This window comes from Cebus imitator, unplaced genomic scaffold (assembly GCF_001604975.1).
Source record: "Cebus imitator isolate Cc_AM_T3 unplaced genomic scaffold, Cebus_imitator-1.0 Scaffold203, whole genome shotgun sequence".
Taxonomy (NCBI): domain Eukaryota; kingdom Metazoa; phylum Chordata; class Mammalia; order Primates; family Cebidae; genus Cebus; species Cebus imitator.
The window spans coordinates 708,860-730,170 of record NW_016107518.1 but is presented as its reverse complement, the minus strand read 5'-3'; the positions used below and the strand labels follow the sequence as shown (position 1 = coordinate 730,170).

Genomic DNA, 21,311 nt, shown 5'->3' with positions numbered 1-21,311 from the left:
TCCTAGGTGCCTTGCCCTGGGAAACTGCTCAGGGAAAGGGCTGTTCCTTATTGGGCACCACCTCTGGGTTTGTAGGCTCTGCTTAGACACATGAATAGATCCCAGAGAGGGCAGCTACATCTACTAAATAACACTCTTCCAGGATAGGAGCAAGGCATGGGCAGCAGGTGCCCCAATGCCTGGCAGACAGTGGCAGCCATGGGGACCCTCCTGTATCCAGGAGAATGGGGTGGCTCTGGGAGGGATGTGGTTTGGGGATCAATCTTGAAAGATCACTCCCAAGTCCCACAGAATTCAGAGCCAACTTCTCTCGCCGGACCTGGTGGCCAAGCTCCCACCAGGAGTGGGACACTCCCATCTCTGCAGTCTGTTCAGGTGTCCAGGACACGCTAGCCCTGCAGTGATTGCAGCCTATCTCTCCACGGGAAGGGGCAGACACAGCTGAGCCTTGGGCTGGGCCTGGGCAAACCAGGCCCATTAGTGTGACCGTCATCAGGCCCCTGCCGCTGTGGGGGGAGTGGACCTACGCTGATGTTTCATGATCCCGCATCAATAACTCCTAGAGCGGCGATGCGTTTGTGCTGACCTTTTGCAATGACTGATTCCTGCGGGGGAGCAGGAAGTGGGAGCGGCTGCTACTGTTGCTGACAGCCTCTGGCTGGGGAACAGAGGCAAGGCAGCCACTTGGTGCATCTGTGCCAATGACCCACAGCCCCACCCTGTGCTGGGACCCTGCAGGGCTGCCCGCTGGGAGGTACAGGCTGATGGCCATCTCCCATCTCCCACCTTCTGGCCTTGGCAGATGCTGGGCCTCCCCCTGGCGTCTCTCATTCCAGGCATCCTCTGCACAGGCTGTGCTCAGTGCCACTCCACATTTCTCCTTGTGCTGTGTTCCCATGCTGAAGACTTTTATCCCTCTCTTCCCCCAGCCAGACCTTCCTTCAGGAACTTTCTCTGGCTCTGCTTCCTTCAAGGAGGCTTTTCTGACCACCCACGGGAATATTTCCTATAGCTGTCTTATTGGGCAGTGCTATAGTTCATACTGCTCATTTCATTGTTTAAATCATACCCAGGTGTGTGCCCCAACTGCTGGCCTGGGGTGCCGTCATGTCTCTCTCCCATGTGCCCTCTGGCCCACACTGCGGGCACACGGAGGCTCTGTAGTCTGCAGAGCTGTCTTGACCTCTGCAAGGGGCTGGGGAAGCTGTGTGGGGCAGAGAGGGGCTTGTGACACAGACAGAGGTCATGTCCATTTTGGCATCTGTGACACCACCAGGCATGGGTGTGAACATTGGCGCAACACTTTAGGAAAACAGTTCACCAATAATGAATGAGGTGTCCTAAAATACACGTCTTTGAACTCAGCGATTCCATCGTAGGTAGTTGTGGAAAGAAAGTAACTTGCGATGTGAAGATACGTGGTAGAAAACATTCAATGCAGTGTTATAGGGGAAAATGGGAAGGGAGAAATCAGGGCACTTGGACATGACAGAATATTCTGAAGTTACTAAAGTCATGGGTAACGAGAGTTTTTTGTGACTTTGGATATGCATAGGTTTTACTGGTGAATGAAAAAGGCAGGATGCTAGACTCAACTTTACATGTATTGCGCATGTGTGTGTGTGTGTGCACGTGCATGTATGTGTGTGTGCATGTATATGTGTGTGTGTGTGTGTGTGCCTGTCTGTCCCCTATCCTCCTGGAAGATGATGAGCTACGGGGGGAGGGGGGCAGAGTCAAACAGTTTACCGATAGTAAATGAAGAGAGGCAATTACATACAAAATATACACAAAAACATCTAGGAAGAAACACAGGTCTATCAATTGTCGTGTTTATCATGGGAACACAGGGGTTGTTTTTCTTCTTTCTACTTTTCTGTATTTTCCAAAATGTATTTATTATGTGTGTGTTGCATTTATTTATTTATTTAGAGACAGAGGCAGGCTGGAGTATAGTGGCAGTATCTTGGCCCACTGCAAACTCCACCCCCCGTGTTCAAGCAATTCTCCTGCCTCAACCTCCTGAGTAGACGGAATTACAGGAGCCCACCACCACACCTGGCTAATTTATATATATTTTTAGTAGAGATGGAATTTCACCATGTTGGCCAGGCTGGTCTCGAACTCCTGACCCCAGGTGATCCACCCACCTTGACCTCCCAAAGTGCTAGGATTACAGGAGTGAGCCACTGCGCCCGGTCTATTTATTTAGACAGATCTCATTCTGTCGCCCAGGCTGGAGTGCAGTGGCATGATCTTGTCTCATTGCAGCCTCCGCCTCCTGGGTTCAAGTGATTCTTGTTCCTCAACCTCCCGAGTAGCTGGAACTAGAGGGGTGTGCCACCATGCCTGGCTAATTTTTGTATTTTCAGTAGAGATGGTGTTTCACCATGTTGGCCCAGCTGGTCTTGAACTCCTGACCTCAACTGATCCGCTTGCCTTGGCCTCCCAAAGTGCTGGGATTACAGGCGTGAGCCACCATGCCCAGACAACTTGCTTTTGTAACTGGGAGAAACATTTGTGACAAATGTAGATACACACAACCAAGTATCTGAGCATGTCTTGATTTGGGAGAAGCTGTGGCCCCACCACCTGCTCCTACCCTCTCCCTCCAGCTGTCCAGGCCTGGAGGACCCCCAGAGCAGCCCCTGTGGAATCAGTCTTTCCTCTTCCAAGGCCGAGATGGAGCTACCAGCTTCTCAGAAGACACAGCCCTGGTGCTGGAGTACTACCCCTCAGCTTCAAGTACGTGCCCCCTGCTGCCTTGCCAGGGCAGCCATGCCTCAGGAGACTTGTATTCTGAAAGGGTGTTCAGACCATCCTCCCGCAGGGATGGATGGTTCCCAGGTGCCGAGGCTACTTCTTAGTGCAGGCAGAGCAGAGCTTGGCTGCATTCCTTGTCCACAGGCCAGGACACGTGGGCCTGTCCCATACTAGGTCTTAGCCCCATGCTTTGTTTTATTGCACCCATCACTGATGGGGACAGTGGAGCCGTCAGAACTCACAGAGAAGGGTGAGGGAGATGGGATTCAGAGATGCACTGATCCACAGTCTTCTGCACTGTAGGATTAAGGCCCCCACAGGCCAGAGACAAGGGTGTTGCCTATAACTTCCCAGACACACAGAATATGTTTAGAGTTGGCTTTGAGTTCACAAAGCCCTGAAGACGAGAAGACATGTATGTGCAGAGAAAGGCCAGGAGGCAGGAAAGCAGGTGGCAGTGGCGGCGGGAGGCAGGAGGACTGGATGTCAGGTATTAAAGGATGGGGCCCAGGTGGGGGCTTTGGCAGGAGCCCCAGCTGATCCCTCCCCCGCAGTGAAAGGCAGCCAGCCGTGGACCCTCGCCCAGCCCCTGGGTATCTCCGTGTTGCCGCTAAGGAGCTGTCTGTACCGGAAGATGCTGACAGGGAAAGGCATGGATGGGCTTCGCGTGGAGCGGCTGCCCATCGTGGTGAGCCCCCTGCCCTAGACTGGGCCCCTGGCATGCCCACCTGCCCCCACCCGCCTCACCCTGCTCCACCTCACCACACCTCCACAGGAGAATTTGGCTTCTCCAAAAGCTTCTCTCAAGGCACCCACCAGGGAAGTCACCCAGTCTAGGAGTGAGGAGCTCCCTGTAACCCCAGAAGCCGGTCTTGTCTTGCCTCTGGGGCTATGATGAACCAAGCCAGAGAGATTGTCTCTGAGCAACTTGAGAGAGAAGTCCAGGGAGACCCCTTGGGACAGTGCAAGAGTTCAGGTTTCCAGCCAGCTAGACCCGGGTTCAAATCCTGTCTTGGTCCCATCCTCACTGTGGAAATTCAGGCACATAACTTAACCACTCTGAACCTTAGAGTCCTCGTCTCTAAAGCCGGAACAGCATGCCAAGTCCACAATCTCTGTGTATAACAAGAGAGTTCAGAGCTCAGGCTCTAGAACCAGACTGTCTGGGTCCAAATTCTGGTTCCACCACATACTAGCTAACATGGCCATGGGAAAACTACTTAAAGTTTCAATGCCTCAGTTTCCTTGCCTGTAAAATGGGTACATGGTAATAGCAATTTTCTCATAGGGTTGCTGTGAGATTTTGTGAGAAAACCGATGGGAAGCACTTAGAATAAATTTTCAATAAGAGTTAATAATATTGTTTCCATCACTGTCTACTCCTATGTCACCTTTTCCCCTAAAATACTCTGGCCATCCTGACATAATAGACCTCAACAAATGAGAATCTGTCAGATGTGCCTGCTGGTGCCTAACGGGTCTCTAGGGGGGTTTAGAAGGGGAGATATGAAGGCGGTTTGCGGGGGCAGAAGCAGGAGGCCAGCTCCCACCTCCCTCTCACCCTCCTGGGTGAGCCCCCAGGTGACACCTTCCGGGGAAATCTGGAAGAGCAGGTGGTGCAGAGGCGGAAGCTGTCCTAGCCAGCATGGTCTGAGTGCTCCCTTCTCCTCCCCAGGACACCAGCCTGAAAACTATCAGTGGTGAGGCCCCCACAGTGGATCTTTCCTTCCAGCTGTTTTCCTCCGAGGTAAGGCTGTGGGCCAGGGGAGGGTCAGGGCCAGCAGACACATGTCAGTGAGGCCCAACTTCCTTCACAATTGCTGGCTTTGTTCAGGGACTTCAGGGAGTTTGGGACTACTGCTTTGGATGGAAACGTCTAAGGGTGATTTGAGACTCCAGAAAAACACAGAGCTGAGATTAGGAAGAAGACAGTTGTAAGCAGAGGGCCACCCAGACCCGGGAGTCAGCCTCTGACCCAGTCCAAATGAAGTCTGGCTCACTGGAATCAAGATTCTGCAAGCGTTCTGAACTAGGATATGAGTTTCCTATTGCTTTAGAACCAGCTAAGAAGCTTAAAGCAATGTCCATTTATTAGCTGACACTTCTATAGGTAGGTCCCGTGACACAAGGTGGCTGGAATCACGATGTTGGCAGGGTCGCCTTCCTTTCTGGAGGGTCTGGGGAGGAATCTGCGTCCAAGTTCATTCAGGCTGCTGCCATAGTCCAGCTCCCTGCAGTGCCGGACTCCCATCCTGGTCTCCTTGCAGGCTGTCAGCTGGGCAGCTCTTGGCTCCTGAGGGAAGCCCACATGCCCCTTCACAATGGCCCTGTTCATCTTAGGCCAGCAGGCATGTCCAGTCCCCTTCATGCTTCAAAACTTTTTTTTTTTTGAGGCAGAGTTTTGCTGTTTTCACCAGGCTGGAGTGCAGTGGTGCAATCTCAGCTCACCACAACCTCCGCCTCCTGGGTTCAAATGATTCTCCTGCCTCAGCCTCCTGAGTAGCTGGGATTACAGGCGCCTGCCACCACACCCGGCTAATTTTGTGTATTTTTAGTAGAGATGGGGTTTCACCATGTTGGTCAGGCTGATCTCAAACTTCTGACCTCAGGTGATCCACTTGCCTCAGCCTCCCAAAGTGCTAGGATTTACCACGCCCAACCCACGCTTCAAAACTCTGACTTCCTCTCCTGTCAGCAGCCAGAGAAAACGTTTAGAGGTGCTTTTAGAGGAACTTTTAGAGGGGCTGGGGTGATGAGGTCCGCCCACCCCAATCATCTCCCTATCTTAAAGTCAACCATGCCATATAACAAACATAATCCCAGGAGTGATCGATTATCATATTCACGGGTTCCAAGACTGAGGTTGTAAAATCTTGGAGGCCCATTTTTGGAATTCTGTCTACCACATCTGGTTTGGTCCAAATGGGAAGACACCCAGGGCTGAGCCCTGCCTGCTGGATGGGCCTCGATCCCTCTAGCTGGCTACACCTGGTCTCTGAGCCCAGCTTAGACCCTGCTCATCTGGCTGCAGTGCACCTGCCGGACACCCGCTGGACTTTCCCCCTTTCCTCTCAGGGGTGCTGACACATGGGTGGTTTAGGACTATGAATCCAGAAAATGCTTGCAGGGACTAATGTCCACGCCAGCCCACTCCTGCCTTCTTCCCACGCAGGAAAAACATCCATCGGCTCTGGGGTAGGACTTGGCTCTGTGACCTCACTCATGAAGAACACAGGCAGTCCTACGCTGTGGGGTATAAGGAGTCTATCTGGGCTAGTACCATGCTGAAAGTGTCCTTACAAGGCCTCTGGAAAGGGGCTGAGACCCCCATTGGCACTCCCTGCTGTAGGTGTTCAGAACTGCCCTCCCAAGGGTAGAAGCCAAAAACTCCAAGAAAGAGGGAGCAGAATTTTGGAGAAAAGCGTCCAAACTTCCCATTTTGAAGCCCAAACCCTCCAGGGCCTCTTCCCAGGGTCTAGCGTCTGCCTGTGGCCACTGCCAGCCCCTCCCCACCTCCCTCCACTTCCTGCCCCTTCCACTGAGGAGAAGGAGGGGTGGGCAGCCGTAGACCTCATTCTGCTTTGAGCTCACACCTTCATTGGGCTTGGACATGGCTCTCTGGTGTCTGAGCCCTTTCGGCATCCTTCTCCCTAAGGGATGGCAGGATAGTGTTGAGAATTCATGAGCAGGTCAGAGGGCGTTGCAGCTAAGTCTAAAGAGGCCCGTCCCCTTCTCCGTCCCTCATCACCACCTTCGCTGCAATGCCACCATGTACATCCCGGGACTAAAAGGAGCGTCAGGTGCCCCTGGTCAGGTGACTGATGGCCTAGTGGGCCCAGGCAGGCAACAGGCAGGTGGGCAGGACAGTTCCCCAATTGCCCAGGGGCTGGGCACAAAGGTCTCCAGTAATGAATTATTCACTGGAGCTGTGCTAAGTGCAGAATTAATCCCTTTCCCTCCAGCTGGCGGCCTCACTAAATTATCCCTCCAAGTCATGCGGGAAAATGCTGCCGAATTCATTTAGCTGCTGAGTGTTTTGATCTGGGCCTTGTGACTTTAGCGTCTCCTTCCCCCAACCCCCTCCCCCTGGAGGCGGGTAAAAAACCTTTCAGTAATGGATTTCTGAGAAGAAAGGAAAAGAAAGGGGATCCAGATTGGGTGTGTATCAGGAAAATAGTGCTAGCAGAAATTCAGATTCTGCAGCCAAGAATTCTCTCTCTCTCTCTCTCTCTCTCTCTCTCACACACACACACACACACACACGCACGCACACACACACAGACACACTCTCTCTCTCCATATACGCTCTCACCAATCCCATGTGAATATCTACACACACAGCCACAGTCACACAGATGTGTATGCTCATACCTTGGCAAGAAGGACTCACACAATGCATATGTACACACTCACACATACGATGCAGACTGACACAGACATGTTCACACCCGCAGTGGCATGCACAGAAGCTCAATCTCCTTGTAGTGGAACTATTTCTTGGGGAACTATCAGAGAATTGGCCAATAACTGACTCCCTTTGATTCTAGAATCTTGAAGACCAATTTAGGAGCCTGAGTGTAAAGTGCTAATGTGGTTGAATCACCATGAAGTGCTTGCAGCCACAGCACGCACGCAGTCATTCTTTTATTCCATGTATATTTGATGCGGAGTCACCGCAGGTCAGGTACTATGCAAGGCAAGAGGCAGAATTTTGGCAGTCACTGTGGATTAAAATGCGGAGAAGGAGGGGTGGGCAGCCGTAGACCTCATTCTGCTTTGTGCTCGCACCTTCATTGGGCTTGGACATGGCTCTCTGGTGTCTGAGCCGTTTCGGCATCCTTCTCCCTAAGGGATGGCAGGATAGTGTTGACAATTCGTGAACAGGTCAGAGGGCGTTGCAGCTAAGTCTAAAGAGGCCCCTCCCCTTCTCCGTCCCTCATCACCACCTTCACTGCAATGCCACCATTGTTCTCCGCAACTGCACACATTTATGAAGCACCCCCTATGAAGCAGTTGCTGTTCTGGATTTTAGGAATATTGAAGAAGAAGAAAAGAAAAACCTTCATGAAGGCCCTGTCTTCATAAAGCTTGCACTCTTAGCAGGGAGTATGGGAACAGACAGTAAACAAGCAATTCATAAGCAGACATCAGCTAATGATAAGAGGCCCGAGGACGCTCGAACAAGGTGACATGATAGGGAGTCCTTGGAGGGGCTGTGGACTCCGCCTGGTAGCTGAATACGGTTATGGGCTAAGCTGCTGTAACAGAGATCAGGTTCCTGCTACCTTGTTGTTGCGTCTAAGGTGTTGCCTGCAACTTCATCGTGGAAGGCAGCTGGTATTCATTTCTGCATCCTAGCCTCTGGGAAGGCAGCAGCAGGGCTGGGGCCATCAACTCCTCCACTGCTTAAATCACATATTGCATAATGGGTCCAGAAGCCACCACCTGACACCTGGAGGTCTTAGAGTCCTGTGGACACTCCAGCTGCAGAGGCTTGTGATAGGGGCTCTCAGGCCCGTCGTCCACGTGGTCAACAACTCCATCCCTGGGGCAGCTCTTTGCACATGGTCAGACGTGGTCAGTGCTCTCACAGAGTGGAAATGCCTCAGGAGAAATGAATGTGCATGCCCTATTTGAGCACAGCCCCAGCCTGCGGACACAGGCGCTTTGCCGTGAGCCTCCATGTCCAGGAGTGTCGGGCACAGGCTGTCCTGGATAATTGGACATTTTGGTGAGCGCAGCCTCCCCGCACCCACCACTTCCACATCACCCATTCTCAGAGCTCTCAGAATCAGGATGGAGAAATTTGCAAACAGGCAGAGACAGCAGAGGTCTCTCTCAACAGCCCACCCTGGACAGCAGTCTCCTTGGCAGCACGTGGTCATCCCAGCCTCTCCTCCTGCGCAGCCATGACGGAGAGCTGGCTAGCTCCAGAAGCAGGCCTCCCGTGGCTGAGTGATAGAAATGCCCACCCTACATTGAGCTCAGCCTGCCTCCTTGGGCCCTGCTTCTGCCCCAGGCGTCTGGCTCTGCCCCTGAGGCTGCAGGGCAGACCTAGCAAGCCTCCTACATAGATCACATAGTCAACCAGCACTTTTGTGGGCAGACTAGATAACAAAGCCTGCAGTCTCAGTGAATGGCAAGAGATGGTGGTCTCTGGGTTGGGATATTGCACTTCAAGATGGTTTGTTGGTAATGGGTACTTTTTTTTCTTTTTATGAGGCAGAGTTTCGCTTTTGTTGCCCAGGCTGGAATGCAATGGCACGATCTCGGCTCACCGCAACCTCTGCCTCCCAGGTTCAAGTGATTCTCCTGCCTCAGTCTCCCAAATAGCTGGGATTACAGGCACGAGTCACCACAGCTGGCTAATTTTGTATTTTTAGTAGAGACAGGGTTTCTCTATGTTAGTCAGGCTGGTCTTGAACTCCCAACCTTAGGTGATCTGCCCACCTCAGCCTCCCAAAGTGCTGGGATTACAGGTGTGCACCACCACACCCAGCCAGATGGGTTAATTTTTTACCCTCTGGTGGGACTTCTCTACAGTCATTTGCTGCTCAGAGTGGCCTGCCTTAAGATGGTTTGTGTATGTACGTGAGTACATATATGAACACACACAGATTACATAAAAACTAAAAAAAATGTACACTCATATACAAAATCATCTACACAGAAAACTTCCCTTTATTGCACATTCAGTGGGGGTTAGCCTTTGAGGTCCGTTAGGATCTAAAAATTCATAAGCCTGGCCGGGCACGGTGGCTCCAGCCTGTAATCCCAACACTTTAGGAGGCCGAGGCAGGCGGATCACAAGGTCAGGAGTTTGAGACCAGCCTAGTCAACATGGTGAAAACCCGTCTCTCATAAAAAATACAAAAATTAGCTGGGCGTGGTGGAGGGCACCCATAATCCCACCTACTTGGGAGGTTGAGGCAGGAGAATCACTTGAACCCAGGAGGTGGAGGTTGCAGTAAGCCACTACACTCCAGCCTGGACAACAGAGCAAGACTCTATCTCAAAACAAACAAACAAAATGCATAAGCCTATGGCTACTCCACATACACACACACATAAACCTTTGGTCTCCTCCATTCCCCCTCTGATCTCAGCCTCTTCTCTTTGAAGAGCACAATGTGGTCCCCGGGGAGTCTACACTTCCCCAGGCAAAGCAGCTTGGCTCTCTTAATGAACTGGTTTCGAGATCCCACCGCATCCTGGGTGCTCTCCAGCTTGCAGCCAGCCTCTTTGAAGTGAAGCCCACACTGAGCAGATTTTCTAGGCTGATCGTGTGGATTGGAGCCTCGCATGCACACAGTAGGCGCTCATTGCATCAGTTCCTACCTCTGCCTGCAAATGCACCTCCCCACGAGGTGGGACAAGTTCATACCATCATCTGGGTGCACGGCAAAATTTCCCCTCTTGAGTTTAAGATTTGGGATCCATTACTTTGCCCAGATGGGGCACCAGGCAGAAGTAGGGCCTCCCAGATGGGTGGCCACGCCCTCCTCAGCCCACAGCCCCCAGAGATGCTGGGAGGTCCTGAAACCCACTAGATTCCTGGGACTATAGAGAGGGTGCATTTGAGGCGAGGTGGCAGTGGCACCTGCTGCCACCACTGAGAGCAGGGGCAGCTGCCATGGTCCCATCTGACCTTCCCCCTCCCTCTTCCCCTCACAGGGAGGGGGTGGGGCAAGTCTTTGATGCTACTTACTTTGGTGGTTTCTTTTCAAACTAGTTACAAAGATCTCTCTGGAGACCAGCCCAGAGCGGGGACAAGTGGCCACTTGGCAAATATAGAAGAGTGGGCAGGGGGACAGGCAACATCATGCTGGTTTTTGAATAATTTTTATGGATTTTTTTATAAGCCACACATGACACCCCTGGGCTGGTCCTTAGAGAAACCCCAGCACAAACCTGCCTCCATTTCCTCCCCAAGCACAGTGGCCCGGTTGGGCCAGTGCCCAGGACAGCACAGCAGCCTCCTCCACTGGTTCTGCCCTCTGGAAGGCTCTGTTTCCACCACCAAGACTCCATCTCTGAAAACACTACCATAACGATGGGTCCAGAGAGAGAGACCCTTTCCCTGCCACCATCTCACACCATCCCTGACTGCACTCCCTCCCAGACCCAAAGCCTCTGCCCTCTTGTTCTCTGCTGCAGGAGGTAGAGGAGACAGACCCACTCTTTCCCACAGGTGCGCCTTCCCTCACCTGCTCAGATTCTAAGTCTACTATACAGCTCTTCTCAACCCATCCAAAGGAAGCTTAGAGCTGGGTGCGGTCGCTCACATCTATAATCCCAGCAGTTTGGGAGGCCAAGGTGGGCGAATCACCTAAGGGTAGGAGTTTGAGACTAGCCTGACCAACGTGGAGAAAACTCTGTCTCTACAAAAAAAAAAAATACAAAAATTAGCTGGGCATGGTCACTGGAGCCTGTAATCCCAGCTACTAGGAGGCGGAGGTTGCAGTGAGCCAAGATCGCGCCACTGCACTCCAGCCTGGGCGACAGAGGGAGACTCTGTCTCAAAAAAAAAAAAAAAAAAAAAAAAAAAAAGCAAAGGAAGCTTAGGATGGGGCGGAAGAGAGTTGAGAGTCTGGGCTTCCACGAGACCAACCTGGCCCGCAGGTCACAGACTCTCAATGTGGGGGCAGAGCTGGCCATCCCACCTTAAAAGGCTACTTGCTTTCCACAATGCCCGAATGGCCCCAAAGTGCCCCATGCCTTGGGAACAATATTGGTTTCCCTTGGTGATCATGCAACTCCCATGCTCCCCACTTTAGAGAGAAGGAGCTGAACAGTCCCTCCAGAACACACACAGAGGGTTTGACAGACTCTACTTGGTCACTTCCCATGACAGAGAGCTTATCACCACCCAAGAAGCCCTCTGTATCCTCTCTACTGGCTCCCTTGTAAACGTCCTTCTGTTTCTCTTCAGTTTCCTCCCCCGGTCCTCCCTTTTCCTCCCAGAGGCCAGGTCCAGAGAAGTCAGGGCCCGGGACCATGTCAGCCCTGCTGATATTTGCAAACTACTTATGGCATCTCCAGCCTGAAGCCAGTCTCCTTTCTCTTCCTCTTTGTAGCACTTGGTTTCTGATTCTCGTCCTACTGGTTGTCTCCTCTTGAAAACACTCCTCCTAAAGTGTCCTCCAAAACTGTGGGGAGACAATCAGCCTTAGAGGTAGAGTAGGCCCCTCACTCCTTCTCTCTGAATACGTTCTCCCCTTTGGTGCAGCTGAAGCCTAGCTCTGGTTCTGTTTTAGTACTTATCAAAGCAGTGAGGGTCGGTTTAGAGCCAGAGTCCAACTCTGGTACATCAGCAAGGCAGCATGTCTACATTTTGCCTCCCTGCTGTTCTATTCTGAACTTAGACAGGATTTCTCTCCCCTGTGGTATTTCACCTTTTTCATCTCAGCCCATCTTCTAAGCTTGAGATCACTCTGGGCCCTGATTTCATCATGCAACACACTCACAGTCCCACCTATACCCACAACCCCAAGCTCCAGGTCACCTGTGGAGGTGGCCAGGACACTTTAAGTGCTGCAGTGTCCACCTTGTAAGCCCATAGACCTGGGCTTGAATCTGGATCTTCCATTTGATCTTAGACATCCTGAGTTTCACTTCTTATCCCTAAAAGGGGATTGTACCAGTCCCAGCGACTCACGCCTGTAATCCCAGCACTTTGGGAGGCTGAGGTGGGTGGATCTCCTGAGGTCAGGAGTTCAAGACCAGACTGATCAACCTGAGAAACCCTGTCTCTATTAAAAATACAAAATCAGCCAGGCGTGGTGGCAAATGCCTGTAATCCCAAGCTACTCGGGAGGCTGAGGCAGGAGAATCACTTGAACTCGGGAGATGGAGGTTGTAGTGAGCTGAGTTCGTACCATTGCACTCCAGCCTGGGCAATAAGAGTGAAACTCCATCTAAAAAAAAGGGGAGAGGGTGAATTGTAATCCCTACCAGCCAGGAACATAGTGAAGATTGAATGAGGAAGCATGTGCCGGTGCCTAGCACAATGTCCTGCAGATCCTTGGTAAAGGGATATCTTAGTGTCATTCACCCAAGTTGCTGACAAACATACTGAACTCATCAGGGATGAGGACAGGTCTCCTGGGGGAGGGGAGATGGTAGAGCCTGCAAACCCATCACTCCGCACCCACCCCTCATGACAGCTGCTCCACCAGCTTTGCATCCATAAGGACATCAGGAGGCCTTGTCAAGTGCTGAAGATAAACATCGCCAGCACCACATTTGGTCTCGCTGCAATTTTCCAAGAATAAAGAAATGAGGGAACAGGCAGACAATCATCTCTCCAGAGGCCAGATTTGCTGAAGTCCTCAATGTACCCTGTCTTAAGTTGGGGGCTGTGGGGCCTAGGAGCTCCCAGGCCAGAGTGGGAAGGGCTGGACCGAGAGACATACTGCTTCCAATTGCCAGTAATTCAGAAGACCTGCTTTAGCTCATCTCAAATGCCTCACCAGGCTGGGTGTAGCGGCTCATGCCTCTAATCCACTCAACACTTTTGGAGGCCAAGACGGGCAGATCACTTAAGCTCAGGAGTTCGAAACCAGCCTGGGCAACATGGCAAAACCCCATCTCCACTAAAAATACAAAAATTAGCCAGGCATGGTGGTGCACACCTGTAGTCATAGCTACTTGGGGGGCTGAGGCAGGAGGATTGCTTAAACTTGGGAGGTTGAGGCTGCAATGAACTGAGATGGTGCCACTACACTCCAGCCTGGGCAACAGAGTAAGACCCTGACTCAATTTATTTATTTTTTAAAATGCCTCACCAAACACAGAACCCTGTGTTGCCTTGAGAATGTGAGCCTGCAACTCCCAGCTGCAGACGGAGTGTACTAAGTCAGGATGCAGAGATGACTGACGAAACTAGACATTGGCCACTCCCTTCCCTTGCTCCGCTCTCCCTGTGAGCCCAGTACATAATTGGTAGATTGAAGGTGGAGGGAAGAAATAGAGAGAGACATGGCAGAAGCTTCTAGACAAAACTTCTTAGAAAATGGGAGTTGGTCTTGGGATTCCCCCCTTTGTAAAGCCCAAACACCTTAGCATAAACCTTCCTGCAGTCCCTTCAGCCAAACCAGATGTACCTCTGGCCCAGCCAAGGTCATTCATTCATTAACCACTTATTAGATTTCTAACTTGTGCCAAGCAGTAAAGCACCCCAACAAATCACCACCACCCATCTTACTAAGGGGCCTGGTTGAGATTGGTGCATTCAGCATACAGAGGTCAGGGGAAGCACCACAGAAAGGCATGGTTTGAGCCCTGTTCCAAATAGTGGGTTAGAAATTGGCAAAGCAAGGATGCTTCAGGCAAAGGGACCCCCATATGCAAAGGCATGGAGGCATGACAGTGTCTGGGGCACATGACATATGGGAACTGTAATGGGTGGTGAGATTATAAAGCAAGATGGAGTCTAGACTGTGGAGGACCTGGGTGCTGGGATGCAGGGTGAGAGCTTTGTCATAAAGTGGTAGGAAACTAAGAAGGGTCTTGGAGTAGCAGTAGGGTGTGATCTCATCTGTGTTGGAAAGGTCTCTCTGCATAAGAACAGGGGAAACTCGAGGGAAAAAATTAAATGCAGTAAGAGCAGGTTTCAGGCAAACAAGAGTGAGCCTGCAGTCAAACCACTGAGCCACAGGCAAGACTTTCATACTAAAATCCCCAACAGATTTTTAAAAAATTGTTATCAGTGGTTTGCCTTCCTTGACCTCACAAGTTGCTTTGGGATTAACCCTCTGACACCATTTTCTGGCAAATAAATCATGGCCCCACCAAGGATTAACACTGGGACCCTTCTTGGCTGGGAGACAGACACAGAGCTTCAAACCCCACTGCAGCTGCAGGAGCACGTAGGATGCCATAAATGAGGCTGGCTGTATGCAGGGGAGGCTGCAAGCCCTCTTGGAGGGGCCTGTTGTCTGAGCCTCGCCTACACCTGAAGAGATAAGAATCTACAACTACAGCCACAGGAAATGACAAAGCAGTGACTGATCGGGGAGCTGCTGCACAGGGCTCATTACGGCGCTTGCCAGTGGGCGAGACACCCTTATCAGGGAGAAAATTGCATCAGGCCTCCTGAATTACTAGCGATTGGAAGCAGATTTCTTGGGACTCACTTTGTTAGATACCTAATGAGCGGGATACAGGCGGGCAGAGCCCAAAGCCAGCGGGGCGAGGGACAAATGTCTTTGTTAAACAGAATTTGTCAGTTTCCGCTCCAGGCTCCCTGGGGAGTGTTCAGGGCCAGCTAATTGAATTAAGAGCATGTGCGCTCCAACAAGAAGGCTCAGGGCGGGGCGAGAGGCAGGCAGGCCGGAAGGCGGGCGCTCTCAGCACCAAGGACAGCAGCTGCAGCCTGGCTAGTCCGTAATTGCCGGGCAGGCTGGAACTGTTGCATTTTGCATGATTGGGGATCTAGGGGATGGAGTGGGTAGGAGGAAGGCAGAGGATGTTGTGGGGAGAGGGGAGACAGGTGACCTAAGAAGCCTCAAACCTGTGATGCCATTGGTCTGGTCTGTCTCAACAGACCTCACTCTGCTAGCAACAGTGAGTGCTGGGAGGAGTGAGGAAGGGGTGTCTTCTCCCCCACCATGGCACTCACATGTGATGTGGGCCGCTGCAACAACACAGAGAGAAGTGGGCTGAATCCTGGGTCTGAGCTAGTGCGTGGCCATGCATCTCTTTGAGCTTTCAAAGTCAATCTCCAATTACAGCCTTAATGAAGCAGTATGTGCTGCAGCCACGAAGCCACAGGGCCAGGGGCCACTTATCAGCCCCAAGCTCCTCCAGCAGGTGGGGCAAGGCTTGTCAAATACAGAGGCAAATAAGCAGGATCGTGGGGTGGGCCAGCAGCCCCCACTCTACCTGGAGGAAAGGAGAAGAGTGAGACAAGGCCGGGCTTGAATAGGGAGGAGTTAGTCTCCAAGGCTCTCCCCATCCTCCACCCTGACTCACCACCTCCAGTGGGTTAGCTTTTTCTATGGTCTCAGGCAGCCTGGCCCTTTCTGTGGTCTCAGACAAGCTCCCTTCCTTAAGAAGCAAAGGGCCAAGGGCATAATTTCCTCACCCAAATGTGAGCTGATTGAAGCTCTGGAGAGGCAAAGCTGACCCTAAAGAAGGAGAACTACTGGGGAGAATTTAGACACAGTGGGCCCCTTGGTGCCCCTCACTTCACATGACAAAAGCAACTGCCTTGGACATGCTCTGCAAGACCTGTGCCATTTAGAGGTCTAAAGATTTCACCATAAAAGTCACCTCTCAATTTTGCCTCCAAAACCCAGGCCAGGATGGATCCTGGCAAAGTTGAATGGGACAGAAGAATGGGAAGGTGGGCAGAAACCTGCAGGGTGGGGAGGTACAGGAATGGAGCAGCCATGGGAGCAGATCTGGCCAGCCCCAGGATAGGACAGGACAGAACCACTGAGTCTGGCAGGCACTACAGGAAAGGTGGCTATAGCAGAGATAGGCAGGGTGCATTTAAAGTCCATAAGTACTCTGCCTTGCCTGCCTTCCTTCTCAGAGCCCACCCCCACTCCCATCTCACCCCATAAGAGACTGATTGGGCAAAGGCACTGGTCTGGACTGAGGGGCTGGTCTCACCTTTATTTTAGCCTTGTGATGAAATCAAATGAACTACACCTAGTAAATTTCAGAATCCACATAAAAGTACCTGGTGAGTGCCCAGCTCTGACCAAGGGCTCAGTAAATGTGAGCTCTCGGTTATTGCATTGACCCATCTGGTGTTAGGGCCACACCAAGTAGATGTCAGGGAGACAGGCTGTGGGGGAGGGAACTCCCTTGCAATTGTCCCTGCTTTCAGTACTGATGGGGGCACCTCTGGAGACCTCTCCCTTGATTTCATTACTTCTACTTCCTCCCCTAACTGGATTAGATGGCAGTCTATGAAATCCAGGGCATGGAGATTGGCTTTCTGCCTGGAAATGAGGAGAAATGTCATTATAGGTTCCTGAATTAGCATCTCATCCCAGCCCTAGGGGCCACCTGGTCAATGGGAAGGTGGTCTTTGCCCTGTAGTTATGCTTTCCTTCATTCTCTCCTGCATCCACCCATCCATCCATTCATCCACGCACCCATTCATCCATCCATCCAATATGCATTTTGTAGCCGTCCCTCTGCTGCCAGTCTAGTGTTCGGCTGTTCTGAGAAGGAGACAGATGTGGTTCTTTTTCCCATCTAAAACACATGGCCAGAAAACCCTAAACCACCTGACTCAGATGCTACCCTGGGTGCCTTCATATCAGTGGGGAGCCTCCAAGTGAATCCTGCCTTCCATGAGTGGCAGCTACCGGGAGGACCAGGTGGGAGAGACAGCCAGGCCTGATGCCCACAGACAAAACAGGCACAGGAGTCTTGGTCATGAAGTGCAGTAGGCAGACTGCCAAAGTCAGCCTCGGGGTCCCCCAGTGTCCCACTCTTCCCATTCCAAGAGTCTAGTTACAGCTGCTTTCTCTTTGGAATTGTCTATTTTGCACCCATTTGATGGAAAGTTGGGGATATAGAGCCCAGACTTAACCAAATGCCCCTGTGTACTTGTGTGACTGTCCCTTACTCTATAAACACAGCCTGAAAAGGCTTTGCATTAATGAATTTCTGCACAGCAAATTTTATTTGAAAGGGACATAAAGGCATAATTACTTAAAGAATTTCAGTGGTAAAGTGAAGGGTCCTTGTCCCGATTCATTGAGATAGTATGCATGGACTTTCCTATAGAGGAGCCACTTAAAGAGAGGCCCACCTGCACTCATTCTCTCTCTGGTTGTTCAGGGTCAAACACCCAGGCACCTCTAACTCTGGGCACATCTGTACTGGTTGGCAGTGTGCCCACTGCTCTATGTATTTCTAGCACAAGACTCCAGACAGTGGAATAATTTGTCTGCTATGCAGCCAAGAGAGGATTCCAACAGCTGGTGGAGGGTGAAGCTGGCTCACCTTTGAGGTCCCTGCAAACCCTAGGACCGCGTGATTCTTTGAGCAATGAGTATGTTTTAGAGATAACCATGGATTTCCAACAGAGCTTTAAAGTAACCCCTCCCCAAAGGGAGCACAGACATGTCCCTAAGCCCAAGGAACTTAAAGTTTTATTAGAAAAAGAAAAATAGCAGGCAAGTCTGGAATTAGAGAGCAATGAAAACACAGACAGCCAACTGCTGACCAGAAGAACCCAGAACACCTACAAGGCAGTGTGAGCTGAGGCATCAAGGCGTCCTTGGGCAGGGGGGCTGGTATTTGAGTGGCATCAGATTTTAGACACATGAGAGCGATGGTCATGCCAAGAAAGAAAGAGGAGAACGGGAAAAGGAACATGGAAGGAGCAAAAGGCTCATCAGAGTATACAGAGAGGAGAGACTCTGTGCTTAATGGGTGGTACTATTGAAGGATGTTAGAGGAGATGAAATGGAAGATGGGTCTACATAGCAAAGGGTGTAAAAAAAAGTCTAGGATTTTAGAAGCTGTTGTTACTGTACCAGATGTGGGTGTCAGAGATGGCACAGTTCATTTATTCTTCCACCAAACATGTATTGAGCACCTACAATGAGCCAGACACTAGGGACAGACAAGGTTTCTTGCTTAGTGGGACTCCCATTCTAGCATGGGCATTGCAGGAGGGAGGCAGTGAAGAAGAAAATGAATTTTCAATTTTTTTGGTAGAGTAAGTGCTAGGAACACAGCAAAATGGAATAAGTGAATAGACAATATATTGGAAGTGGGATTACTTTAGATAGAGTGGGCCTCTATCGAAAAAGGCAGGGACCCTCTGAGAAGATCACTTCTGGGCTGAGACCTGAATGATAAGAAGGAGACAGCCGTGTAAACATCCCGAGGACCTCCAGGAAGAGAACAGCGAATGCAAAGGCCCTGAGGCAGGAGAGAGCTTGGCTTGTGGAGGAACAGCAAGAGACTCGTTGTTGGGGCCCGGTGAGCAAAGGGGCAGTTGGTAGGAGGTGTACATGGGCCAGGCATACAGGGCCTCCTGAGCCATGAGGAGAAGAGGCTTGGGGTATAGAAGGTGTGCTTATGGTAGATGGCCACAGAGAAGGGGCCTGTCCCGAAGTTTCTCTGTACCTTCTCTTCTCAGAGACCAGAAAACTTCTTGACACCAAACAACAGCAAGGCTCTTCCTACCTTGGACCCCAAGATCCTAGATGAGAAGCTGGGAACCATCCGAGAGTCCTGGTCCAAGGCCACAGTGAGCTCCACAATGGACTTGAGCACGTCCACTCCACAGGAAGTAGAGGAGGAGCCTCTGGTGCCTGAGATGTCCCGCGACACAGTGAGTGTCTCTCCCTAGGTGGGAAGGGCTGGGGCAGGGACGAGGCCATGGGAAGGGGACTTGGCTGCCATCTGCAGGATTGGTTCATGCCTCAAGTGGCCAGTAGACCTCCTGTTAGGCACACTCTGCATGTGAGTTACCCCAAAGTCAAACTGCTGAGAGCTGTGGTTTCATCTGCAGAGTCCCTTCACCTTTTGAATGGAAGACTCCCGTGTTATTTCATTCAAAGCAATCCCATGTGACACTTGTAAGCCAGGGTTCCATTTACGTGTGTAGGCATCAACTCAGAACTTCCTGAGGTACATGGCTACTGGGTAGTGGGAAGCACCCTTAAGAGATTCGTTTTAACTTATAAGAGGAGAAATTGGAGCTCAAAAAGAGGACACCAATTTTGGTGACAGAGTCTGTGTCCTCCTTCATGGGAGCTGCTGTGTCTTCCTGTTGCCAGTTGGGCAGATGCTCAGAAAGGGCTGGTGGAAATGGCCAAAGTGACATCCTAGTTTGCTGAGGGGTCAGTGCTGGTTCTCAGTCCTTGATGCAGAGCGCTAAAGAATCGGCCACCAAAGAGACAGTCCAGGGAGGTGCCAGTAACCGTGGCTGAATTCTTGTGTGGCTTCCTCCCTTCTTCCACAGCGGGTCCCATGGGGAACGCTGCTCCGGAAGATCTTGAGAAAAGGCCCCAGAGAAGGCCACCAGTCCATAGGGAAGCCCAAGGCACCCTCCTTCCAGGACCTGACCTCCTCCACTGACAGCCTCCTCATCTTCCCCTGGCACTTCTGCACCTTTCTAGAACATGTCCCATTGGACGAATAGGAAGGCTGGCTGGTTGCTGGGCATGGCCAGGTGCTTCCACATGAGCACCCCTGCCCACCCTGGAGCAGGGCTGTCCCTGTCAGGTGCCACAGCACTCACGGGCCATCTTTATATTTCCTCCTCTCACCTCTGGCCCTTGGGGAAACAGCCCTTGGGATTAACATCCAGCTCAGCCATAAACTGCATTGAAAATAAAGAAACCATGTCTTTGGAAATTTGGGGCAGCATGAATAACCCACTTCCTCCTGCCCTCCCCACATCCTGGCCATGTGGTTCCCCCTTCTTGTGCCTCTAAGCAGAGGTAGTAAAGGAAAGAGAGGCCGGGCACATGCCCACATCTGTAATCCCACCACTTGGGCAGGCCGAGGTGGGAGGATCGCTTGAGCCCAGAAGTTCAAGACCAGCCCTAGCAACACAGAGATCCTGTCTCTATAAAAAATTCAAAAAATTAGCCAGACATGGTGGTGCATGTCTATAGTCTCAGCTACTCAGGAGCCTGAGGCAGGAGAATCACTTGAACTTGGGAGGTTGAGGTTGCAGTGAGCTATGATTGCGCCACTGTACTCCAGTTTGAGCGACAGAACAAGACCCTGTCTCAGGAGAAAAACAAAACAAAAGAAAAAACAGGCCAGGAAAGAAAGAAAAGGGAAGGTGCCACCACAGGGAAAGGAACATTGGAGGGGAGGACAAAAATGAAGGCGTGCCTCCCTGATCTCAGCTCTGCGGAGGGCTCAGAGCAACCTCTCCTGCTCGGCTGCCCAGGAGGGGCCAACCAGCCAAGCCTCCACCCTCCCCAAGTTAAGCCCACACCTTCTCCCAAGGATGCAGACCTCAGCCCCTGAATCACACTGCCTCTGGGAGCAGGAGCTTCAAGCACCTCCTGGCTGGGCAAGCCTCTCACATCAGCCAGCTGGGCACTGACACAGCACAACCAAGGAGGGGGAAGTACCCAGCCCCACTCCTGGTACTGGGCATGGCAGGGACTCCTTCATTCAGAGTCTGCTGGGTAAAGCATCCAAGGTCTGAACTGAGGTCAACAGGTTGGAGAGTCTGGATTATTTGAGAGAAACCAGATACAGATGTCTTAATACCACGGATTTGTTTGTGGGAAGTGAGACACAAATGGCGGGAGTGGGTTGGGTTGGAGTCTGCACTGTGCTTACAAAATGCGACGATGATGGTGATGATGGTGATTATGATGATGATGGTGATGATGATGATGATGATGATGGTGATGATGATGGTGATGATGATGATGATGGTGATGGTGATGATGATTGTGATGATGGCGATGGTGATGATGATGGTGATGATGATGGTGATGGTGATGATGATGGTGATGATGATGGTGGTGATGATGGTGATGATGATGGTGATGATGATGGTGATGGTGATGATGATGGTGATGATGATGGTGATGATG

The 21,311-nt window shown here is 51.4% G+C and overlaps 1 protein-coding gene across 1 annotated transcript in view; it reads left to right on the top strand.

Moving 5' to 3' along the window:
* LOC108317550 (coiled-coil domain-containing protein 33-like) overlaps nucleotides 1-19,888 on the top strand; it is a 60,213-nt gene extending 40,325 nt beyond the window's left edge. The window contains exons 11-16 of the mRNA XM_037745519.1: nucleotides 2,616-2,745; nucleotides 3,318-3,451; nucleotides 3,539-3,602; nucleotides 4,419-4,510; nucleotides 18,881-19,075; nucleotides 19,709-19,888. Coding sequence (XP_037601447.1) covers nucleotides 2,616-2,745; nucleotides 3,318-3,451; nucleotides 3,539-3,602; nucleotides 4,419-4,510; nucleotides 18,881-19,075; nucleotides 19,709-19,888 — 795 coding nt within the window. The remainder of the gene's footprint in view (nucleotides 1-2,615; nucleotides 2,746-3,317; nucleotides 3,452-3,538; nucleotides 3,603-4,418; nucleotides 4,511-18,880; nucleotides 19,076-19,708) is intronic.
* The last annotated feature ends 1,423 nt before the right edge of the window (nucleotides 19,889-21,311 follow it).